At 38.8% G+C, this 17,934-nt stretch overlaps 1 protein-coding gene across 1 annotated transcript in view; it reads left to right on the forward strand.

The window, feature by feature from the left end:
• USP13 (ubiquitin specific peptidase 13 (isopeptidase T-3)) overlaps nt 1-13,142 on the forward strand; it is a 40,066-nt gene extending 26,924 nt beyond the window's left edge. Inside the window, exons 11-20 of the mRNA XM_010183270.1 lie at nt 1,245-1,398; nt 3,106-3,280; nt 5,359-5,447; nt 5,825-5,947; nt 8,071-8,097; nt 8,397-8,540; nt 9,525-9,691; nt 10,467-10,629; nt 12,255-12,339; nt 12,991-13,142. Of these exons, the coding sequence (XP_010181572.1) occupies nt 1,245-1,398; nt 3,106-3,280; nt 5,359-5,447; nt 5,825-5,947; nt 8,071-8,097; nt 8,397-8,540; nt 9,525-9,691; nt 10,467-10,629; nt 12,255-12,339; nt 12,991-13,084 (1,221 nt within the window). The 3' untranslated portion in view covers nt 13,085-13,142. The remainder of the gene's footprint in view (nt 1-1,244; nt 1,399-3,105; nt 3,281-5,358; nt 5,448-5,824; nt 5,948-8,070; nt 8,098-8,396; nt 8,541-9,524; nt 9,692-10,466; nt 10,630-12,254; nt 12,340-12,990) is intronic.
• Nucleotides 13,143-17,934: the final 4,792 nt, after the last annotated feature.

The following is a 17,934-nucleotide window of genomic DNA, read 5'->3' on the forward strand; positions in this document are numbered from 1 at the left end:
GGGCAGAGCTGTTGTGGAGGTGGCTCTTTTTTATTATACTCTTTTTTAGCCTTTCATATATAGCAAATGGCACTAATTTAAATGTATTTTGGTTTAGAAACATTTGTTTCTTTAATTCTCCCTTCTTTTTACTTCAGACTCTTGCATGACCACGCACAGGGCCAGTGCTGCTGGTAACAACTGCAACAGATATAAAGAGGTCACTGTACAGCCTATAAGATTTATAAACATATGTGACTGTACTTTTAAATTGCTGTTTGTTTTATGATTACATGCTATCTATTTGTTTACCATATTGAAGTCTGTCTTGGAATATTAATGAATTGAGTATTACGATTGTTATTATTATTCTGAATTTATATAATGTTGGAAGCAACTAATTACCATGTCCAGTTATTTCACAAATCCCAGCTGTACGTCATTGAATTGTTACGGGAGGAAGGACTCCCCTGCTGAAAGCACAGTGACTGTCAGCTGAATATTTCTGTATAAAATGTTAGTTTCACTGAGCTCCAACTCAATGATGTATGTACAAGAATCAGTACTGTGAATTTTAATGCTGTCTTTCTGAAAAGGAGGTTTACAAATAGACACAGTTTTGATTTAAAGCATTTCTTTCTTGTCCATCATTCCTCCCTCTTTTTCCCCATTTTCCCCAAGAACTGAGGGTGTTTATTCATGTGATACAGTCTAGATGAAGTTATTCACATTTGCATGCATAATGTTCCACATCCCAAAATACATGTACTGATTATAGGGTGGTTAGAAGACATTTTCCTGTTTTTTTATTAACATGGGCAATAAAGAGGAGGTATATTATTTGTGTGACATCCCATCTGGATAATGAAATACAAGTTGCTTCTGTTTCAGTGCAGATTTGGAGTGGTAAGAGCAGTTCTATTTGCTGAACAGACGCTCCATGCTATTTACCTGAGTTTTTTATCTTTATTATAACCTGCCACCTTCCCACCATCTTCTGTTCACCTTGACTCAGTTAGATTCATTAGGTACATGCTGTGCAAGTTACTGCATGTAGAAAGATACTGCTGTGTGTGCACATGTTCTGGCCTTCAATGGGATTCTCTATGGGTACAAGAGTTCTGCATGCAATAAAATGCAAGCTGAGCTGTCAGATCTGGATCCAAGATTGACGTCTTTGTGCTTGCCATAAAACAACTGGCAACCTTTGGGTTCTCTGGTCGTTTTGGTGATTGTCAAATGATTAGATCTCATATTCCTTTCAGAGGAACCCTGTAGGTTCAGAAGACCCTAGTGATGTTTTCCGTTTCCTGGTGGAAGAACGTACACAATGCTGCCAGTCCAGAAAGGTCCGCTATGCAGAAAGGGTGGACTATATCATGCAGTTACCTGTTGCCATGGAGGCAGCAACAAACAAAGGTAAAGAAAGAAACTGGTCCATTGATTGACCTTCTGGTGACTCTCAACCATGAGAGAATGAAGTTCTTGCCTCTCTTTGTATAGATACAATGGTTCAAGGCCGTGTGGCAAATCAAACCAATTAGGGGAAAGTTACTTGGTTTGGTTTTCTTTAAAGGAGATTTTAAATACACATCAGTTTGTGGCTTTACCATTCCTGATTATATTTTTAGGGAAGAAGGATTCTATCTTGGCAAGTTTTCAGACAGATTTCTTCTCAGTCTCTGAGAACACCATTGAGTGTCACCACCCAAGAATGTATCACCAAGAATGGTAGCAGTTTGTATGATAAAGAAGTTCAGAGACTTGTGATTTAAAACCTTAACATGGACTTGAACTAGGGATGTGCCACATCACTTGTAGTACAGTTTATTTACTCTTACTTTGTGTGTGTGTGAGAATTAGATTTCATTTGTCATGGACAATGAACCAGTATATAGAAACAACTTAATCCTAAAAAGGAACCGAACATACTAACTGATTAATATCTTGTAAAAGCAAACACACACACACAAAATATTTATAAAAAAACCCCAAACAAAACCCAAATTGACTTTGTGTTTGTTATCAGCACATTATAAGATCTAATGTGATAATAGAGAATAGAAGTATAAGATAGTTTGTTGTCTATAAAGCCAGAATACACAATTTGGATGTCCTGGGGTTTAGGAGAGGAGGAAGGAGGATGCAGTAGTGGGCATCAATTTAATAAACAGGAGTCGGTTTTTTATGCCTGTGAGCTGCCTGAGAAAACATACTTGTTTTCAGAGGAGAAAATGCCTGAGGATGCTAGAAGACTTGAAAGCAGGAGGGGAGATACCAACAAATCTTAGTTGCCCCTGCAATTGGTGCTGGAGTCTTGCAGACTAAGAGAATACATTTATGCTTGAGGTGGCAGTAAAGAGGACATCACAGGGACACTGGAAGGAGGATCTGCCTCTTGTTTCCTACATAATGCCAAAATTTAAAATATTTTAAAGCCAGAAGTACCTATTCTGATTATTTGATCAAGCCTTTGAAAAAGCACAAGACAGAGAATTTTACCTGCTGCTTTTCTTCTACCCCACAACTCCTTGAGCTGGACAATATATTTTAAAAAGTCTGTTTTGACTTGAAAATTTACATTCTTGAGAACTTTGCATTCTTTGACCATCAGTTTCAGTGATGATTCTATTGCTTATAAAAGAGCATGTTATTTTCAGCTAATGGCTCAGGAGATATATTAATTTAAGAATTTACCATATGAGGCTGCTCAATTTGCTAGTGTCAGGACTCTTCCTAGATCATACATAATCCTATCCAGCCTAGAAAGTCAGATGACACAGCAATAATTTTGCAAGTCGGATTGAGCTGATAAAGTGGGTGGTTGGTGTTACTAGCAATGCAGGATTGTGGCTGTCATGGCAAGGTTTTAATTGCCTGTTGCCCAGTATTTTCAGTTCTGGATTTTCACTGTGAACAGAAATCTTCAAAAAAAGAGATGTGGTTGTAAGCGTAGCTCCTGACTCCAATGCAGACAAACAGATTTAATGTTTAGTTAGAACCATGTATAAATTTTATTGATAAATAGGTTTTTCCATTTCTGAAACTTGTGAAAATAAGATAGGTGAGGGTCATCATAACCACAACAATGTTCACTTAGCTTCTAGTGTCATGTATATTTCTCAGATGAATTAATTGCCTATGAATTGAAGAGGCGAGAAGCAGAAGCTGCAAGGAGACCTCCACCAGAGCTCGTCCGTGCCAAGATCCCATTTAGTGCATGTCTGCAGGCCTTTTCTGAACCTAACAACGTAGAGGATTTCTGGAGCAGTGCACTTCAAGCAAAATCTGCAGGAGTTAAGTAAGTTTGTGTCTGGCTGCCTATTAAAAACCTGTATGGTAGTGCTCTGTGCTTATCTTGCTACTGGACATGATGCAGGGAGAAATAGACAAAGGCATAGTGGGCTTTTGTGTTTATTAGTGTTAAGGCTTTTAATGTAATGTGCAGATCAAGCCTGATGAGAGCTGTAATGACCAATTGAGCAGAAAATAAATAGTTCTCAACTGTCAAACTCCAAGAGGTTGGTTGTTAAGAGCTTGAACTTTAAATGCTTGTAGCTTCTTTGTCTACCCACATTTTAAGATCAGATCCTATGTATCAACTAGTGATAGAACTCTGTATTGGGTGGTAGAAGATATAGACTGGATCTCTGTGCTTAGTCTCTTGATGTCTTCATTTGACTAAAAATGCTGACGGGCTTTGTGTGGCAATAAACAGGGTGAAGTAAACAGAAGTTGTGTTTCTTGTGAGAAAATTCTTTAGATGGATGGATATTTTTGCATTTGTGAAGTGCTGTGCTGTTATTATATTTTATGTTATATATTGTTTGGGTTTGGATAGCAAGCTGTCACCTTTGTATGCTACAGTGTTTGGTTGCATCTCTTAAGTTTGCTGTCATTTAAATGGGGCCATGGTACAAGGTGGACACATACAAGAAGGAACGACTCTTGTGTGTTTATAGTCAGGTAGATAAAAGAACCAAAAACATCTTGGGCTTAAAAACGCATTAAGAAGAAATAGGATGGCAGGTAGAGATCAGTGCAATTATCAGGGGCAGTATTTCTTGCTGAGAGCTAGAGTTAGTCTCTTATCAGGTTCCATTTTATGTCAGCAGCAAGGAGTGTTTGAAAGTTGGGCTCTGCAACTGATTTGCTGTGGCTACATGCCTTCTATTTTTGGATCACTTAACATATCAATGACTCATGGCTGTCTTAGGATACAGTTTCGCTGACATTGTATTGAAAACTAGGAGACAAGTGCACATGGTAGGAAAAAAATGCAGCAGGAAGCTAAAGTTTTTTTGTATTAACTGTGAACATGTTGGAAGAACATTCTAGTCTTTAAATAGATCCAGGGTTAGTTTGTAGTTTAGCTGTTCTTCATCCCTTAAGTCCTTAAAAGCATTGAAAGGTGAAGAATAATTTGCTATTTAAAATTCAAAAGTTTCATGCAACAGGTGATGATGAAGCTACTAAAATTGCAAGGTGGTGCTAACAAGAATTTAGGAAGTAGTTAGTTATAGTATAGTAGGGAGGCCTTGTATTTATTGTATTGTATTGTACCCTTATATGTACTGTATTTTACCCAATAATTAGAAGGTGAATTAGAAGAAAAGATGCTGTATGTGAATAGCAGGTGAAGGGAAGGATGCAGGAGATTAAATGTAGGAAAAATAGGAGTCTAGAGGAGGAGAGTGGTGGTACATGTAATCTTGCATTGTGTTCAAAATTAAACTTTTCCTTTTCACTAATTGGGCAAATATCAAGGATCTCCTTAAACTCCAAGAGTAATTTTCTATTTTGATAAATATCATAGTAGCTCAATAGGAATATTGCGTAGTTTTTTATATAGCACTTTCATGTGAAAAACTACAAATGACACCTTTTTATCTTTGCTTAATGAAATGCTTTATAGGTGGACTGATACCTCATGGGCAATGCTGCTGTTACTAGAAAGGAAGTGAAAATATGTGGATTTAATTGTTACTTCATTCTGTCCAAGCTGTCTTTTAAGCCCATGCTCTGAAGTTCTAGCCAATATGTCATTCAAAATTTATTTCCTGACATTTAACTTCAGAACAACTTGAGTAAGCAAATTTTAATATTACTTGTAGTTGTTTTCTATCGTCTTCCTAGAAGCTGAATTGTCTGCAAGGGTTTGGGCTGACATTCAGGATATGGATGTGTAGAAAGCTACTCCCATACTTCTCCAGTGTACTTGAAATCTCTTTTGTGAAATTTATGTTTATGAAATCCATCACTATTCATCTCACTCCAGGCTAAAGTTAGTCATCTCAGTGTGCGCAGGGTGCTGAAATCTGTGCTCCTTGTGATTTTGTTGCCTTGCTTCACTGAACTGTATTTCTTGTGACTTCCCAGGACTTCTCGTTTTGCTTCGTTTCCTGAGTACTTAGTGGTGCAGATAAAGAAATTCACCTTTGGCCTTGACTGGATACCCAAAAAACTTGGTATGTGCCTTTTATATTTGCCTTTTTCTCATTCTATCCAAGATAATCTGTAAGGTGTACATGCTTTGGTCTGTAATGTGGACCTGGCTTGACTCTCAAGTTGACACTGTGAAGATCCTAGTTGAATCTTCTTTTATTTTGTGGCAAATGAAACAAATCAGTAAGGTCTGTAGAGTTAAAATACAATTTCATGTAGTCTGACCTCCTAGTTAAATTGTGCTTTAGTGTTCCAGCTTTCTTGAATAACTGCTTTCAGGAGGAGAATCCTGGCTGTGTTTGTAGCTTGAGTACCAGAGTTCCCTCTCTGAAGTGGTGGATTGCACCATGAGGTCATTTTGCTGAATTCATAAGCTTACCCTGTTTCTCTGCTTTTGCAGATGTTTCTATAGACATGCCAGATTTCCTGGATATCAACCACCTTCGTGCCAGAGGTCTCCAGCCAGGAGAAGAGGAACTTCCAGATATTGCTCCTCCCATTATCATTCCCGATGACTCAAAAGGTATTTACTGACTTTTCTCCTGATTCTCTCCTGTATTGTCCATTTTATCTAGCACATACTGATTCTCCTTAAAGCTTCACTTTTTGAAGCTATGGCCAAAAAAGCAGCTCGGTGTTTCTGTAATTGAAGACTGTTACAACACCCCATAGCCTTTTTTTTTTCCTCCCTAATAGACAACCCTAGTTGTTCCAGCTTTTCTGCTATGATGTTTTCAGGTTTTATGATTGATGATGTTGCTCTGGACTCTTTCCAAATAATTAATATTTGTATGAAATACAAATACATCTTATTTTGTGAAAGAGATTATTTCAGTTGCTTTTCTGGCTATAGTCTCATACTTACCGTACTTGTGGTAGTTGCCTCTTTTGTAATAGTATAGTGCTGCTCAGTGGAGCAGCGTGTGCTGCATTAACTTCTTTACCAGCAGAATTGTTCCATGTCTTCCATGTGCATGGATGATAATCCTTAAGGATGAAGTCCTTGTGCTCATTTTTATTGAATGCTGATTGGTATCTAAGACTTAAGCAGATAGAGAAGTGCATGAAGATCTCAACATTGATGAAAATTAGCTACATGCAGAGACCATCTTTTGTCCATTCATTGACCTTCAGTACATGTTCATGAGTCCCTTTGAGGCTCATGATGTGACAGAGTAAAGTTACTGTGCACTTCCTGGGACCTGGTGCAACGGACTTGTTCTCAGACCCTACACTGAGTCTCATGATAGGTGTTAGAAGCGGAGTGAAGCTTTAATCCACTAATTTCTTACGTTTGCATAAGAGGTCTTACTAAATTGCTGTTATCTTTTGGGCACTTCTGTACTAAATTTTGTTTGAAACGGATGAAGCAGTCTGGGTGCTACTGTAGCTAAATCAGTCTCTCAGTTCCTGTGTACTCCCTTGTGTACAGTATATGGACCATCCTGGTCAGAAAGAATTTTAAAATCCATCTTACTATGATAATTTGCTGTAGGATTTTAGTGTTACAGTTCTGAGCAGATGGTCTTCTGTTCAGTTGCAGAATTTACTTGGATATCTTGAAGCACTTTGGTTCATGGTGGAACAACAAACACACCATGTCTGTAGAAACAATTCATTCACAGTACAACAATACTTAATACACAAAGGACTACAATTTAAGAAAACAGCTTTCCAGTCATAGAATAATATTCAAAATCTTACTCATTTTTAAATTACAAGAATTGTTAGATTACATTAGGCACTAGCAGCTCTGTGTGCATGCATAGTCCACTTCTCTAGATGTGCATGGGCTGTATAGCCCATAAAAAAGGCTGTTTCAAGGAGCTGATGTCAAACTGCTGACTAAAATATTTGTAGAGCAGAAAGAAAGAGGAGTAATTAACATGCTATACTGCTTTTTTCTTAAATACTATTTCTTTATGCTAAAGTTCAGAAACAAGAATATTAGAATATCCTCCTTCCCCATTTCCTGAGTTTCTCTGGAGAATGAAACAGTTTGTAGAAGTAAAATCATGTTGTTAGAGTGTGACCTTAGACTCAGGTTGTTGCAATTTCCTCCAGATGACTTAAGTTTGGCTGCCTCAGTATTTAATAGGAAACCAGTAAAGCAACTACTCTCATGACATGATTGCCCCATTTGCTTGGATATTTATAATAGTGGTGGTATAATATCAAGCTGTATGCATGTGAAAGGAAGCTAGTAACTGAAATTTTGTGTCAGAGCAAAGGCTATGGCAAAATTCAGTTCTCTAAAGGTTTTAATTTTGTCCCTTATCTGTAGGTTCCATACCAAGGCCTATTCTTTTTTTATCCTCTTGCTCAATGGACTGTCCTAGTTTTAATGTAAGTGCGTGGGTGATGGTATCTTATTTATTCTTGCTTAAGTTGGTTTAGGTCAGCCATCAGCTATATTTCCTACTGGTTGATAGCACCAGTTACACTTTGCTCTGAGTTGAATTAGGGAAATTCCTGGGCAGAAACATGCTTGGTCTAATTCATGGCAAAAACATCAGGGATGTAAGTATACACAAGCCCTGCCTGTATGAGGTCAAATTTTTCTATGATTTTAAAAACATGAAATTGTTTTTCTTGTATGAATCTACTTAGCCTTCATGTAAGTCCTTTTCCTTTCTCAATTTTCAGATCGTATGACGAACCATTTCGTGGAGTGTACGTATCTCATTTTCTGAGACTGGTATTTCAGCTGCTTAAAAAATTGTCATGCTTTTGCTCAGCTAATGGCTTCTCTGTCTTCAGAGATGCATGCAGTATTGTATGGACCAGTAAGTCCATATCAAATGCTATAATGCTTTGTACAAGGTTGTCTTCTAATGGGTGTGGATTTATTGTGGTACTAAAACAAATCCAAGAGATAGGAATTGTAATATGTGGTATCATGAATAACAATAAGAAATACTATACAATGGATGAAATTAGGCTTTTATATTTTAGAAGGTCCTTTCTTGTAGCCCTAGATATTGATGAGTCTTCAGTTATGCAACTGGCAGAGATGGGTTTTCCTTTGGAAGCATGTCGGAAAGCTGTGTACTATACAGGCAACCTGGGTGCTGAAGTCGCTTTCAACTGGATCATTGCACACATGGAAGAGCCAGGTCAGTAACTGGAAAGGCATAAGTTGAACCCACATAACACACATGGTTGTGTGTTTTGACAGTTGGCAGAAATTTTATGTGTGACAGAGAAACAGTGGCCCCCTTCCCCACCCAAGGAAACCTGGAGGTGTGAGTGAATTTTCCCAAGCTGCTCCTGGGATATACAGATCTTGACCATTATGTGGCATCCTCTGCCTAGAAGAGGACAAGAAGCCTAAGTTACACCAGAAGTACCCTCTCCTGTCCTCACTGATGGTGTGGGCCAGCTTTCTGTTTTCCACCTTTTGGCTAGGTCCTTGCTGCTAAGGGGGAAGCTGACTTGTGATCAAGTGTAAGTACAAAGAATCCTGTGGTCCAGACGCTTTTCTTCCATATCAGCCTTCTCTAGCTCAGCACTCATGCCATGCTTAGAGCTTGGGCTATTTAGTGATGGACAGGGCTGCTAGATGTTCTTCACTTCCTGTGTTTCATCCATGCCAAGTTTGGAGCCATGATGCAGGACTGAGTATACCTGAGCCTTTACCTTGCCAGGAAACTCCAGATTTGGTTGATTTCACATTTCATTGTGGGTTTTTGTGCTGCTTGTATGATTGAGGAATGAATTTCACTTGGGCTTAACTGACATATTTCAGCTATGGAATCAGTTCATTTTGCATTTACACATATATTAGCTGGATTGTCTACTATTCTTGTGTTACCACTGCTTCCATACCAATTTTTGCTACTTTCCTGCAGTTGTTTCACTTCTGTGGTGTGCCAAGTTGTTACAGCCTGCTCAGTATGGGTTTGTTCACCCAGATATTTTGTAACGTGCACGTTCATCTTGTTCTTTTTCAGGCTTTCTGCACATCTATATCCCAACTGGGCCAGTGAAATGAACTTATGTTGATTTCAGGACTGCTTTTGTTGTTTGTTTGTGTTTGTTGTTGACTTTCCAGTTCAGTGGAGCAAAAGAAGGAACTGATGAATGTTTGTTTGTTCCAGACTTCGCTGAGCCATTGCTCATATCTGCATTTGGAGAAATTGCTTCCAGTGGAGCTGCTGCATTTGGAGCTGTTGGGCTAGATAACCAACCTCCTGAAGAGATGGTTTCAATTATCATTTCTATGGGCTTCCAAAGGAATCTAGCAATTCAAGCACTGAAGGCAACAGTGAGTTCCATGAGTTATTGTTACCACTTGGGTTTTGTTTCATATAATGTGCTTTGTACATGCATGTGCTCAGATGCCTTTGAAACGTGTATAAAAATCCAGTTAGTGGATGATGCGCATAGAATTGTTCTGGCAAAGTGCAGGATGCCTGACTTGTCTGGGTTAGAGTGAGGAAGGTGGTTTATGTGCTTCACTTGAGTGTTGAGGAAAGTGAGGAAATGGAAAATGTGGAGGAAAGTGAGGAAAACTTAGCTTCTTTTGCCATCTGTTGAGAAACATAGCCTAGAGGCTATGCATCTTGAAGATGAGAACCTGGGGGCTGTGGGTATAATTGTGGGAGGATTTCTTTTCCATCTCACAGAATCACAGAACGTTAGGGATTGGAAGGGACCTCAAAAGCTCATCCAGTCCAATCCCCCTGCCGGAGCAGGAACACCCAGATGAGGTTACACAGGAAGGCGTCCAGGCGGGTTTTGAATGTCTCCATAGAAGGAGACTCCACAACCTCTCTGGGCAGCCTGTTCCAGTGCTCTGTCAGCCTCACTGAGAAGAAGTTTCTTCTCAAATTTAAGTGGAACCTCCTGTGTTCCAGCTTGTGTCTGTCACACTTCTGCAGAGTGCTTGTTGAATACTATTTTCCATGGAAGTAGAGTATGTATCTTACATGTTTTAAGTGTTGTCTAATGTGATCCTTGCTCTGTTCAAAGGCTCATGAGTGATAGCATGATGCTAGAGAATGTATTAAAGGCTGCTCTTTTGCTTGTTTGACTTGCAGAACAATAATTTGGAGCGCGCACTGGAATGGATCTTCAACCACCCTGAACTTGAGGAAGAAAGTGAACCTGCTTTGGACGTGATGGATATGGAGAATAACACTGATGCCAATATCCTCGCACAGACAGGGTCGGAGAGACCCAGGATCAAAGATGGGCCTGGGAGTAAGTTCTTCAGCTTACAGCTGGCTATCATGTTGTGTCACATCTCCACCATTCTGTTTTGAAAGTGGTCATTGTGGGTTTTTTGGACATGATCCAGACAATTTACTTCTAATATTGCTTCTGGTGCTGAGTCCAGCTCTGTGGGGCTGATAAATTCTGTGGGCTGTGTTTGATGAGAAAACTCTTTCTGTGGACTCACTGAGTAACCCAAGTCCAAGTCCCTTGTTGCCACAGCATGTAAGTCTCTTCTGGCCAAGCTTTACTTTTCATTTTGCTGCTATAAGATCAAAAGACAAAGAAAAGCTAGAATGCTTAAATCTTCAGAGGCTGAGCATTCTAAAAATAACACTGCTGTTGCAGACCACCTGAGTTTCTGTCCTCCTGTGGTCTGATGGGAGATTTGATAATCCCTTCAACCAAGTTACTTATTCTAAATATGGCAGATATAGTTGATAGCCTGCATGTCCTGCTTTGCTGTTTTCTTTTGTGGGTTTTCTTTTTCTTTGAGAACCTGTCATACTACTGCTAATGAAACCACAAGGTGGGGCTAACGTAGAGCAAAGTTGTGAAGTAGGCAAAGAACCTATTTTAAGCATAAAAGCACTAAAGCTCAGCGGTGGTTCTAACATAAAGATGTCACGTAACATTTTTTGAGAAGTCTTTAGTGACCAATTCTAGTAACTGCAGTATGTTCTAAACCCACAATTCTGATCTTGTCTGTAATAGTCTTACAAAATAAAATTAACAGCCAATTTGGTTTTTATTTCTCTGCTTGCTGTTATTATATGAGAACATTCATTTCTTTGTTTCTAACATCATAAAGACCAATCTTAAGTCTCTTGGAGACATGGGAAACATTGATTATCATTAGGTTAAAAAAAAAAGATTTGGAATAATTATTTTTTGTGGTACTTAGCCTTTATAGACTGAGACCATTTACTGAGTGCCTGAAATCCTGATAACCAACATGATACTGTAAAATGGCTCCAGAAAGCCCTCTCCACCAAAATCCAGGCCCCTGTCCTTATGCAATATCCTGAAAGAAGGTACCCTTTTACTTTTGGTGGTAATTTGGGTGAATGGCATGAATGGGTGGGGATGGAGGACCAACACTGAGTTGTGTCCAGAGACTCTTAAGCACAAAAATTGTCCTCATATTATTAAAGGAAGAGGTTTCTTTCCTGTCCTTTCTTTTATGGACTGCTGAAATTTAAACTTCTGGTTTTTGTTGGATTTATAGGAGAACTGTGATCTCACTTAACAGACATAGCTAATTTGTGTGCAGAATGAACTTCACATCTGGCACATTCTGTGGTGCTCTCTGTGAACTGGGAATGAATCTGCTGTTTCCCCTTTCCTAGTAGGGGCTGTGATCACAGCTCTGCTGTATGTGCACAGATCTATGTGGGTTTGATTTGAATTGGTTTTGATGTTTGACAGTGAATCTGACTGCTAGTTAAGGTGAGAATATGCTGCAGTCTTAACAGAAACTGTGCTTGGGAATGCAGAGTCTGAGTTAGGAGTGCTTAGACACTTCTCCAGTATTAGAAAGAAAGTTTCCCCTGGATTCATATTGGAATGTTAGTAATAAAAGCTTATGGTCCCATTTGTATTTCTCAAAACAGGATACGAACTGTTTGGGTTCATCAGCCACATGGGAACATCCACAATGAGTGGCCACTATGTTTGCCATCTCAAAAAAGAAGGAAGGTGAGTGGAATTGGGAGACACACAGGGATGAGCAAAAGTTTTCTTTGAAGCGTGTATCTGTGCAGAGCAGGGTGTGTATTCATGGCAGACAAAACATGCATGTCATTACTATGCAGACATTTCCCACCAAAGAAATGAAGATTTTTACCAATTGTAGGTGTGATGAGTCAGTTCTGATTTCACTGAGGTCTATGCTGAAATGTACTATTAGCTCCCCTGCGCTTGCTGTTCCAAGTCTCTGCTTGTTTTGGGGCATTGGTTCTGTATCTGGCTTTGTTTATCTGAGCCTCCCACAACTTCCTTTCTTTCTCCATCAGTAGAAACCCATCAAACTATGGGCTGGTACTAGTATTGCTAGAACTGCAGGGCTGATCTTGACTGTGAGTTTGATATGCTGCTATTATTTGGCATTGGGAATCCCTGATTCTGCTTCATTTGAACTTAAACTACACATTCCTCTCCACATCCCTCTTCCTTTTTAATTCCTGACTCTCCCAGTAAACCTGCTTCAGCTGCTTCTCTGATCTTTTGTTCTTGTTGTGATGCCTAATTTTAGATTTGAAGCTCTTTGAAGTTTGGGTCTGAGAAGTCCCTGATAAACTTGTCGTGATGTTTATAGATGGAATGTAATCAATCTTGTTTTTGTTTCAGATGGGTGATCTACAATGACCTTAGAGTCTGTGCCTCAGAACGACCTCCCAAAGACCTGGGCTACATGTATTTTTACCACAGGATACCAAGTTAGGCCTCAGATCTATTACCTGGCCTTAACAAGCCATAAGCCTTTTTAACCTGCCTGAAAAGGTGTACAGAAAAAAAGAAAATCTAAAACCTATAAAAGACCCCTAACCCTTGGACTGCCAAAAGCAAAGGAAAACGTGGGATATTTATAGTTTATTTAAAAATGGTCATTTGATGTTGCCTTACATGTTAGTGGAAAAATTTCTATTAGGTGATGTATAGTACATTGTTTTAAATTTATACACCTTAAGGGTACCTTAAGACCATGCAGATTACTGGTTGAGTTTGCAGCTCAAAAAAAAGCAAGTTTCAGACTTGAAAAGTCTGAAAAAACCAGAAGTTTCAGAGTTGAACAAAAACAGCCCAGTTGAGCCCAGCTCCTGCCTGGTTTGTCCATGCATCTGTTGAAGGCAGCGAAGAAATAATTTGCATCTTTGGTAACTGAGAGCCTGTGATTTCAGCCAGTCCAGACCACTTAAAATCATACCACATATAAAGTTGGAGGGAGGGGTGTGTGTGAGTATTCTTCAAAGCAAAATGTCTTATTTGAGAAATTATTTTCACTACAGTGAGAAAAGTCAACTAACGTTATATCTATTGGAATTCACTTTTATAGTATTTTGGTTTGCCTTTTTGATGCATAAACCTAAGAAAGTAATGGAGATGGAAGCAATCTCCTGTCGGTGCCCTGTACACTTACTGCCAAAAAGAAATAGAAGATTTTACTTTTGCAAACATAAGTTTCTTCATCTTCTCTTGAATGTTTGTTTTGCAAATTCTTCCAATAGATTTGGGATTACAAATGGCTAAAAGAAGGAGACTTTCTGACTAAAATTAAATGCATACCCTCAGGAAAGGCAAGACTATTATTTAATTTGTTTATTATGAAGGAGGTAAAGAAGGGGTTAATATCCCATTATATTTATTTCAGGGAAATTTGCATCTAGACCACTCACATTCCAGCTGAAATCAACTCCCTGACAAAGTACTCACAGTGCAATTCTGCTTTCTGCCAAAGATTGCTTAAATATTTAGTTCGATTCATGAGTGGGGAAAATGGTTTAGTAAAATTGCTGATTTATTGATTTGCTCCTTTATCCTCCTTCCCATTAACAAAAGAAACCAAAAACGTAAAAACCCAAGAACAAAAAAAACCCCTCACTTTGAATTGATGTTTCAGCTGTCTTAAAACTTGCAAACACACCAATAATCTGATCTCTTGAACAGACACAACCTAAAAGGGGTTTTAGATCTCTGGCAGGGATGAAGGGGTGGGTAGGTGAGGGCTGGCCTTTCCTGTCTTTTTTTTTTTTTCCCCCACTTGTTGTTTCAGTTTGTGTCACAGGCAAGAATATATATGTATGTTTTTAAATTGTATTTGAAAACACAAATTCTAGAAAAAATACACTAGTGAGAATGAAACCTTTCATGGTTCCAAAAAAACCCCAAAGGTTCACAGTGTTGGCCACTGCTTAGAGGCTGTTGCTGGAGTTGCCTCATATAATCTTACCGAACCCTCAAAATAAATTGGAACAGTTAAGAAAGAAATCCTCCTTACAGACTGCAAGAAAGGCAGGGAAGTGTAACTATATTTTCTCTGCCTTCTCAGTGCCTGCAAGTTTAATAGCAAAATTCAGGCAGCTATACACTACAGAAGAGAACCCAAATTAAAAATCTGGTTATGAGTAGGGCATTTTATTTTTTCCAGTGTTTGGGGAAAAACCAGTTCTCCCTCTGGGTTATACAGCCTCATGCAGAGCCAAAAACCACTGTTGACTGTTTTTTGAAATAAGTTTTAGATCTCAAAAGATTATGAGAGAAATTCTAGTGCAATAATTCTGTGGAGTGTAAATGATGCCTAATTGCTGGGAAAGCTTCCTGCACTTAGTGCTCTTACTGACACAAAAGAACAGCATCGTAGTGCATTAGTAAGTGGCTCCTGTGAGATTCAGCTGCCTTGTAATTATTGAGCCACCAGTTCTGGACAAAAGAAAAGCTGCCAGTAATTTTTTTTTTCCTTCCAGGTTTTGAGTATTGTGTATTTCACCAGAAAATGCCAGATTTGAAAATGGGATCAGCAAATTATGCAGTGATACATCTTCTATTTAAAGTGAAAGAACAAAAAATTCCGTATACCTATGTTTGTGCTTTTTCATTCTGGCAGTGGAAAAAGGACAAAAGGCCTCTCTTTGGGGTTTTTTTTTCCCTCTTTTTGAATTTTTTTGAATGCCCAGTTATATTTCAAGGAAGTTGCAACAGCTTCCCTCTTGCCTCATGGACTTAAAGGGCTATTTAGAAACTAACAAGATCTGGTGGCCACTGCCTTTTTATTTAAACACCTCGAGTAAATAAAGGCCAACAGAGTTCCCATGTTCATTAGTAAACTGGAAACATGGCTGGTCTCATAGTATTAAGAATGGAGCTTGAACTCTTGCAAACTGTTTGTCTGGTACATCCTAAAACTGGAGTGGCTGTAGAACTGATTGATCTCAGTTAATAGGAAACTTCAGAAAGCTAGAAGATGATAAACTGGAAATGGTAAATGAAAGGGAAGAGCCGTTTGCTAGCGGTGTTAGGTGAACTGTAGCAGTTTGACTTCTAAAATTCTTTTCAGTTCATCACTCTTGTGTACTCTTTGCCTAACTACCAAGTGGGTCAGAAGTGCAGGGAACAGTTTAGGGGAAAGGCTTATGGATCTTCTAAAATTTAGCACTTGAAAATATGTTAAAGTTCTTCAGCTGAAGAATTATCTCCCAAAGTAGTGGCTTCCCTCCTTTTTCAAACAGCCAGTTAAGTCATCTCACTTTTGTGATGGGATATGTGTGAAGAACATCATGAATATGGAGGAGCAGGATGTAAACTCCTGACTCTTCAGGCTAGTGTTGGGGAGAGGACTTTGGTGGGGGTTGGGTGGGGTTTTTTGTTTAGTTTTTTTTTTTTAGATTTCAACATGCAGAAGCCACAATCAAACAGACTGTACTGAACAGATGACTATCAGGCTTTGCCTGATAAAACTTATCTGCACTTAATTGTGCTGGGCTAAGCCTCAGTGCATAAGCTGGGCAATGGCTGATGAGGAAACTCTGTGTATCTGGGAGCTGTAATAACTGTTGGGGGTCAGGTGTGCTGGGAGCCTCTTGACAAAAAAGGATGGAAGAAGAAAAATCACTGTGAGCTGTTTGAGACAATCTAACCTGAGAATTATGGCAACCCAGGGCTTGGCAGCAAACAATGCTTTTATTTTTCGGACTATTTTTTACTTTTTCATATGATGCATTTAGGTTAGGAGAGTGGAAGGAAGAAAAACTCAACATAATTTCCTTGTTTTCCTTTCCACTCTCATTCCTAGCAGCATGCTGGATCCAGTAGCTCCCTCACTCTGAGTCACAGTCCCAGTCTCCCAAACATATGTAGATGCAAATTCCTATTTAATCTTTCTAGCTAAAATATAATTAGGATGAAAAATAATTTATTCAAAGATATGGTTTAAAAACAAGCCTAGATGTTTCTGGTACTATCACTTGTAATTCTACTGGGTTCAGTGGTATTACTTCTGATTGGTGTAACGGAAACCTGAATCAGTCCATTTTCTTTGATTCAGGCAGCCTCCACTGGGTCATAGCACAATTCTGAATGTGGATGCAACCAGAGCTCGTTAGATTGTTTTAGAAGCATCTCCAGTTCATTCCTTTTGTTCTCCATCCTGGCAGCAGCCATTTTTATCTCCTTAGCTGTTTTCATGCATTGAAAGACTATACAAAATACATATCTGGACATATTTTTTTTTCCCCATCGCCCTTCCTACCTTAATGGCTGAGATCGGTTTCTGATTTTTATTCACCCTTCAGTGGTTTTACTGTTGTATCCTGGAAGTGTCTGTACTGGTTTACTTTGCACCATTCAGAGTTGTTTGCTTGAAACACTGTTAACATTTTGGAGAGTATTTGTCTGAGATGAGAAAGGTTGTGAATGACATTGCTGCAACTGTTTTAAATTAAAAAGAAATATTCTCACATCTTGTGACTGTGTGGAGTTCTGCTGCTTTCTTTCCTGCATGAAGTGAAGTTCAGACTTGAATATGTTTTAGATGCAGCCTCTTTTCTTACACTTTGTGGTCATGTTTGCTGTTTTACTTAAAAAACCTGCATAGGGAACAAAGAGGCTTGTAAGAATATTTTTTTGTGACTTCAAAATCACAATTTCTTATGATTACTGGCATTTCTATGGATTGAATAAAAAAAAATATTCCCCAAGCCCTGAGTGGATATAAAACATGGCAAAAATAGAAATTTGGATTTAAACTAAGATTGATGTTTTTGTTTTTAGCTTTTAAGCCAGTTGATATTCTTTGAACCCAAGAGTTGGCACTGTTCATGTGGAAGAGTGTTGTCATTTCAACCTCAAATCCCTCCTTTAATTCCTGTAATTCCTCATATTCATTTAGAAATGTGACCTGCTGTTCAGTAAATAAGTCTTTTTTCCCTCATGTGTAAGGACCTTACATAGCAGTGTGAGCACTGGGACTCTTCGGTAGATGCAAGAGTAGGCCAGAATAGAAGAGGTGAGGGATGGCAACCTTTTCATCCCATAGGATCGTGGGACCAAGAACTAGAGAAGAGGTAAGAGGTAAACCTACTGGGCTATAAATGACATTTTCGGACATGGAATTACAGGCCATGTTAAGTGTTGAATGATACAAAAGGTAAAGGTGGTTCATCTCCAAAAGTCCAAATTTAATGGTCTGTTTTAGTTTCTTTTCTATCACAGATGTCCTTTGTGCCCATGGCAAGTTATGCCATCATGCATTCACACCCCTTCTAGCAACTGGAAGAGGTGGGAGAACGTGGCTCCTTA

The sequence above is a fragment of the Mesitornis unicolor genome, unplaced genomic scaffold (assembly GCF_000695765.1).
Source record: "Mesitornis unicolor isolate BGI_N332 unplaced genomic scaffold, ASM69576v1 scaffold18014, whole genome shotgun sequence".
Taxonomy (NCBI): domain Eukaryota; kingdom Metazoa; phylum Chordata; class Aves; order Mesitornithiformes; family Mesitornithidae; genus Mesitornis; species Mesitornis unicolor.